This window comes from Chiloscyllium plagiosum, chromosome 17 (assembly GCF_004010195.1).
Source record: "Chiloscyllium plagiosum isolate BGI_BamShark_2017 chromosome 17, ASM401019v2, whole genome shotgun sequence".
In the NCBI taxonomy this organism is placed as follows: Eukaryota; Metazoa; Chordata; class Chondrichthyes; order Orectolobiformes; family Hemiscylliidae; genus Chiloscyllium; species Chiloscyllium plagiosum.
Genome location: NC_057726.1, coordinates 46,610,621 through 46,617,582, shown reverse-complemented (window position 1 = coordinate 46,617,582; position 6,962 = coordinate 46,610,621). Strand labels below are relative to the sequence as shown.

The 6,962-nt window shown below is 43.6% G+C and overlaps 1 protein-coding gene across 1 annotated transcript; it reads left to right on the top strand.

The window, feature by feature from the left end:
- Positions 1–1,711: 1,711 nt before the first annotated feature.
- Positions 1,712–5,587, top strand: irx3a (iroquois homeobox 3a). Its single transcript, XM_043707003.1, has 4 exons — positions 1,712–2,588; positions 3,180–4,218; positions 4,906–4,972; positions 5,189–5,587. Exons 1-4 carry the CDS (start codon positions 2,376–2,378, stop codon positions 5,241–5,243), a joined length of 1,374 nt encoding a protein of 457 aa, XP_043562938.1. The 5' UTR covers positions 1,712–2,375; the 3' UTR covers positions 5,244–5,587.
- Positions 5,588–6,962: the final 1,375 nt, after the last annotated feature.

The following is a 6,962-nucleotide window of genomic DNA, read 5'->3' as shown; positions in this document are numbered from 1 at the left end:
TCTCTTTAATCTCGGTCTTTCAGTCTGTTTATTTCTTGTCCTTAGTCTGCTTCTCTAGTTCTATTTGCTTTAGATTATCATATTTTTCAGCCTGTGTTCTTGGCTTTTCATTCTTACTTTCCCGCCTGTCCTTTCATCATCTCTACCTTCTTTCCTTTCAGCGTGTTTAATCTTTTTTTCATGTTTCAAAGGATGCGTTCGGTGCTGCCTTTCCATTTTCTTGACACTTAGCCATCACTACTTTCTCCTGCCTTTTATGGACCGATTTCTATTCTTTGTCCTACTTCGCGCTAATCTGAACGCTCCCTTTTTGCCCAATATTTACGAGTGAAGAATTTCCTGAATTTCCTGAACCACCCCTCTGTCTAAAGGCGCGGGACGGCAATATTGAATTTTTCAAGATGATTAGAATTCTGTCGACATGACACACGGCAATGTTTTTGAGGTAATTAATAAGCTAATAATCCTGCCCGCGCACACGCCCCCCCTGCCCAGNNAATGGACATTTCGACCACACACCCACTCCCCATCCACCTCCATCATCTCTGCCAATACTCCGCTCACAAACTGGACTGAGGTTGATTCCACCTCAATTCCTGTGCACTCAAACTTAAAGAGCACGCAGTTTTCCAACGTGCTCCCACGCCGGTCTATAACCAAAGATATCGATGGGTCTTTGTCCTTAAAAGATCCCGAAGCTTCCAGAACCCTCCCCTGCATCGAAACCTGTCCTGATAAAAAGAATGAGTTGAGTTTAATCTAAGAATTTGGAAACTCTGCGGCACTAGGGATTTAGAGTGGGCTGCATCGCGGCCAATTCACTATCGCATCATCGTGAGCACTGGGCTGGTATTTAAAAACTTATGAGTGCAGATCACTGAGTTACGTTTTGTATTCTCTCTGTTTAACTCCTCGAACCAATTAAAGAACAAAAACAAGTCTGATCCCCAACACCTTTCTCCAAAGGCAGTCAATAATTCGATTTCTAATTTGTATTTGCACTCAGTTCAATAGACGAGTTTATCACCGACCGTCACTTAACAAGGCCAGAAAAAAACACAATCTCAAATTTTACTCTATTCTCCAAACAATGGGTGGGCGATTATCTAACATCAAATACCAGAATGATGAGCCATAAAGCGATTAGATGTGGTACATACAGATTTAATATATTGATTCGGAGAATTTCAATCCAGGGACTTGCTTCGCGCTAATCCGCATTTATTACAATCTCGTGCCTTGCTTTATCATGCAGACCTATCGTTTCAGAACACCACAGCGTAGCAAGGAGCAGGGAATAAACAACATGCGGTCATAAATTTGCTAATTACAGTTTAGGGACGGGACAGAAAGTGATAATGAGTTTGGTATGAAGGTGCTGGCGTTTGTGCAATTCACACCACTTCTGTACCATGTAACCACGGGAAGGGCAACTCCTGGATTTGCGCCGGATTTCTTTATGTGTTTGAAATTAGCTCTAGTCCGCTTTGATGTGAAGTGGTGACTCTATAACCGTTTGAAGTCCATTATTAACAAAGAATTAACTGGATCCTGAACTGCCGCTGCCCACTCTCAGCCTCCGCAGAGGAAACACCAGCTCATTTTAAATCAAACAAACTAACGCATTGGGGATGCCAAGCGAACTTTCTTTAATAGGGCAGGTAGCAGAATGAAAGCCGATGTATATGCATTCGGTGTCGACGTCACCAAAAACTAAGCATCTGTTTAGCAAAGTTAAAACAATAGGTTAGCGAGAATAAAGTTTTGTCAAGCGAGCTGTAAAAAAAAACTACATCAAAGCGATCTCAACTTGTTCAGATTCCGTTTTGTCTTACTGAGGTCGGTTTTCTTTCTCTTGTTTGCTTTTGGTGCCAATTATAGTTCTACAAATGCGCAGCTTTTAAAAGAAACCCCCGTGGCAAAAAAAAAGTGGGAGGCGAATGTTCTTCTTTAAAACATTTGGGGCGGGCGTGTTTTTTTTTTGCCGGAGAACTGGTACTGATTGGCGATCGCAAACTGCGACTTGAAAGCAACTGAAATAAAAGATCGCGACGTCAGTAAATAGATTTGGAAAAAGACACGCTCTGTGACAAAGGCAGAGATTTGAGTAAAAGCTGCGGCGGACCCTGAAGAAATAGGAGGGGCTTAGCTCATGTCAGAAATGTCAATCAGGCCATCAACTCCGAATAATCTCTACGAATCTGTTAGGACCTGACCTGGGCACCCTCAGATCAATAGCAACTTGAGAGAGCGATCGGATCGGTTACAGTGTGTCTGCATGTGGAAACGTATACTTCCAGCTGAGTCTGTAGCGTTAAAGGTGGCTACTCCGGCTCTTTCTGCACCGCGATTTCTCCCCGCACTAGCCACTGGCCATGTCTTTCCCACAACTGGGATATCAGTACATTGCTGCGGCTAGGCCACTTTACCCCGATCGCCAGGGTCTATCATCTTCCAGGGCTGGGAGCGATCTCACGGCGTCCGGAGCAGCTTCCACTGTCCTCACCATGTATGGCTCCCCTTACGCCGCTCAAGGATACGGCGCCTTCTTGCCTTATGCAGCCGATCTGCCCTTGTTTCCTCAACTGGTAAGAACATTTACGTCAGTTTGCTCTCTCCCAGTCCCCTGATCGCCGGTAAATCATTTCTATACAACTTCCATCAACCTCCACCGCCCTCCCCCCCCCTCAAAAAAAAGTTTGCAAGCGATGAACAAAGCAGCACGCGGGGCCAGAAACAGTGTGGGACAAGAGGGGTTTTTTTGGAAAAAAAAACATTAAAAAGGAAAGAAATAATTTATTTCAACCGCTTTTCTTTTCACTGCTGACTTTTCTCCCGAAAACTTTCCCGTCAGTTTCTGCGTCGCGTTTGTCAGTTTCACTGCTGCTACCTTGTCAATTTCACTTGTAGATTTGGGGGTGTTTTTTTTACCATATGTGTGTGTGGAAGGGGGGGGGGCGGGGATGGAAGCCCCATTTTTTGTTCGGCTTCTTGCGTGGTTTCACTCCACAAACTTTCCTCTGGCCCAACTTACTTTAACACAGGAATTTCGTGGCTTCAGAATGTATTTGAAATCATTCCTGTATTTGATCTTATTTTGGGTTCTAAACGAGTACTTTCGCTCTTCCTCTGCTCCCCCCACCACCACCCCCCACATCCCCACCCCCTTTCCTGTTTAGAGTGCCCAGTATGAATTGAAGGAGAGTCCGGGAGTACAGCACCCCGCATTCCCACACCACCACGCCGCCTATTACCCTTACGGTCAGTACCAGTTCGGGGACCCGTCCAGGCCGAAGAACGCCACCAGGGAAAGTACCAGCACTTTGAAAGCTTGGCTGAATGAGCACCGCAAAAACCCGTACCCCACCAAAGGAGAGAAGATCATGCTGGCCATTATCACCAAAATGACCCTGACTCAAGTGTCGACGTGGTTCGCCAACGCCAGGCGGAGGCTGAAGAAGGAGAACAAAATGACTTGGACTCCGAGGAACAGGACGGACGAGGAGGGCAATTCGTACGGGAGCGAGCCAGACCTGGAAGGGGAGAAAAAGGAGGAGGACGAGGAGATCGATTTAGAGAATATTGACACGGAGAATATCGAGAGCAAGGAGGACGAAGACGGGCAAGACCCAGACTTCAAACTGGACGGCAGAAGCGACTCGGAAATCTCGGACACTTTCGACGACTTGAACGGCCCGGAGGCCGGCTTCCTGAAATCGGTGGTGGAAGACAGCCGAGTGAGCGAAGACAAACCGGGGGAGCTGTCTCCGCAGATCCCCGGGCAGGCCAGCGGCGACCCCACCAAAACCAGCAGCGAGAGGAAAAGCCCCGGGTCGCCTGCGCCCGACAACAGCCTGTCGGTCAACCAGAAACCTAAGATCTGGTCTCTGGCTGAGACGGCCACCACGCCGGACAATCCTCGCAAGTCTCCCCAGATCAGTAACCCTCCCGCGGGCCCTGCTGCTGCTGCTGCTGCCGCTGCTGCCGCCGCCGCTGCCTCCTCTCTCCTGGGCCAGCACAGACTTTTCGCCTGCCCCATAGGCAAATTTCAGAACTGGACAAACCGAACCTATTCTCACCACCCGCTGGCTTTAATTAATTCTAATCATTTCCTTGGACTTAGTACAGGCCAAGCTGCTCCGACTGCCGGCGTCCCCGCATTTTGTACAGTCAGGGGAGGCGAGGAGCGGGCGCAGTCTGCAGAACCCACGGTAACAGGTACATTGAACTCAAATCCTATGAAACATGCTCCAACCAGACTCTGAGAACACCTTACACAATTTGCAAAGGGACTCCATTAAAAAAAATAACACTTGAATAATGCCGAATTAGCAGCCTTAACAGTTGGGCCTTTTTTTTTAAAAAAAAACAGTAAAGTTCAAAGTTAAAAGGAATGATTAACTCAGCGATGAGCTCCAAAGGTATCCCAACGATTGCGAATTAATTATATTTGCTGGTTAATTTCTACACAAAGCCCACTTCTTCATCTTTTTCAATCGATCCTGAGAGATTTTCACATCCTGATCGCGAAAAGAAACGCTACCCAATTGTAACCAAATCCAAGGTAGAGAGCTACTCCAAGGTGCAATCAAAGTAATGGGATAATGATTTTTTGATGGTCAAAATTGCATTTATTATAAACTGATCTTCAGCACCAGTTGAAAATATAATTTATAATTTGATTACAATAACTTTTTCCAGTAAGTATTAGATGGGAAAAAAGGGATCTGTGTAATAAGATAAGATAACACTTACCCTGTATTGCATTCATATCACTTTATCCTTTAACTGGTCTAATTGGTAACGATTCCATTGCAAAGTTGAATTTCAGCGTCTGAATCTGAGTAAAAGTGGCCTCCATAAAGGCGAACCATACCAATTATCAGAACTCGTTATTATTTACAGATCGAAGCAGTGCCTTGGAAGTAGAGAAAAAAATAGTAAAGACAGCTTTCCAACCAGTTCCGAGACGGTAAGAAACATGTTTCGTTTTTGTCCGCATCTTCCCACCATTTTACACCAGACTGGAGGTCTTTGCAGTAACAGGCGTGCAGGTTTTTGTGTACTCTTCACCGTAGTTGACCAACATTTAAAACTGAAAACACAACATCTTATACAAAATGTGGATGTCAAACGTTATGTTGGAAAAGAATCAAACACTGATCCACAATAATTTTATTCGTTTCAGACCCCAGAACCAACTCGATGCAGCCATGGTTTTGTCGGCGCTTTCATCCGCATAGTCAATTATGGCATTTTTTTTTAAAAGAAACTTTATTTTGTAACCATTTTCTTGTTAAATGGTATGTAAAAATATTTTTTCCCTGTATAGTTTAACCTGTAAGCATGTATGTGTACTAAACTAAACCGGTAATGTATTACGCGCCGACAAGGCGTGTATCAATTAGTTGCATTTGTGAGATAAAAGTGAACCCAGTTTTTTTTTGTAAGTCCAGTGAGAATTAGTTATCACCTGGTGTTCGAGATGTTTTGTATATACTGCAAACAAAAAAATGTACATACGTGTGAACGAAATTGTACAAGAAAGTATATATTTTTGGCTAATAAATGAACAGTTACGACTTTATCTCCGTCTTTGTATTTTGAAAGCTGCCAGTGTTGTTACCGTCCCCACAGAACAGTTCAACGCTCTGTTCACCAAACCTAGTGAGTTTGATGATTATGAATTGACAATTCCATCATCCCAAAATTTCTCAAAATGTATCTACCGTTCGACTCCGAGTACTTTTAAAATATCTATTGATCCCAGCCAAAGGAAGATTGTCAGCGGCTTAACTCAAAACTTTCAAATATCTTTTTGAAAAAGGAATTCTATCAAATCAAATGACATTTGATACAACCCTCGTCACTTTGTTTACACCTACGGTTCTATGTGCTGTCCTTTTCTTAAAAATGAAACATGCTGGTTTCGTTTTTTAAGCGTCAACCTTCTGTCATCAAAAATAATCTTTGTTTTTCACAGCCAATACTTATAGTAGTCCCAAGTGTCCAAGCGGTGTTAAAATTAAACCGCCAGACTTAATTTTCAAATATTATAAAGGATGCCAAAATATTGCACCCAGGTACAGTTTCGGCTTTTGATTTGGTACGATATCTGTAAAGCAATGTTTTGGGGGTCACTGTGGTGTAGGTTTTAGTCACTGCTTCACTCGTTGCAAGATATTTGACGTTATCGTTAAAAGTAGTTCAAACCACGACAATATTTTAATGCGGGATGATTGTAGATGTTTGAGACTCTTATACAGTATAATGACTAAATGACTTGAATAATACCAGACCCCCGAAGGCCCAACACTGATGTGTTGGAGTTTGGATTGAATGGGGGAAGGGAAGAGTCGGGCTAAGAGCGCCTCCTACAGGCAGACATTCTGAAATGCCGCAGTAATAACCAGAAGGAAGCAACACAGATTAATGTGGTACATCATGGGGAGAAAGAGTCGTAAAACGCAGCTGTCTAATTTACTCCTGCTACGTTCAAACCGTTCATTTTGTAAAATTTGATGGTCTGTGCGAAAACTATATTAACTTTCATTCACTTTACGGCTTATTTTCGAGCTGTGGGATTCGACCAAAACTGTAATTTTTCTCAGTGTTTTGCAAACCCTAGCTTTGAATTATGAAAGGTTCCAAGTCAAGCTTTAATCGGTTTCCAACTTTGTACGGAAGTTGGCGAGTGTTTTCTTTGCGAGTAAGCCAGCGTCTTCCCTCCCATAGTTACTCACAGGAGAGGAAACATTTTCACGAATGAAATGTACAGAATCTTTCCAAGAGCCCCTTACTGATATTCTGTAATTGTTGTGAAAACCATTTATTGAAAGCGAACTGTTCAGTGTGTTCGATGAAGTGTTCGTTTTTATAAAAGAAAGGCTTCCGATTGAATTATGGCGTCAACATAATTGCTCCAAGACCCATTTTCAAGAGAAAATAAAAACCGATGCAGG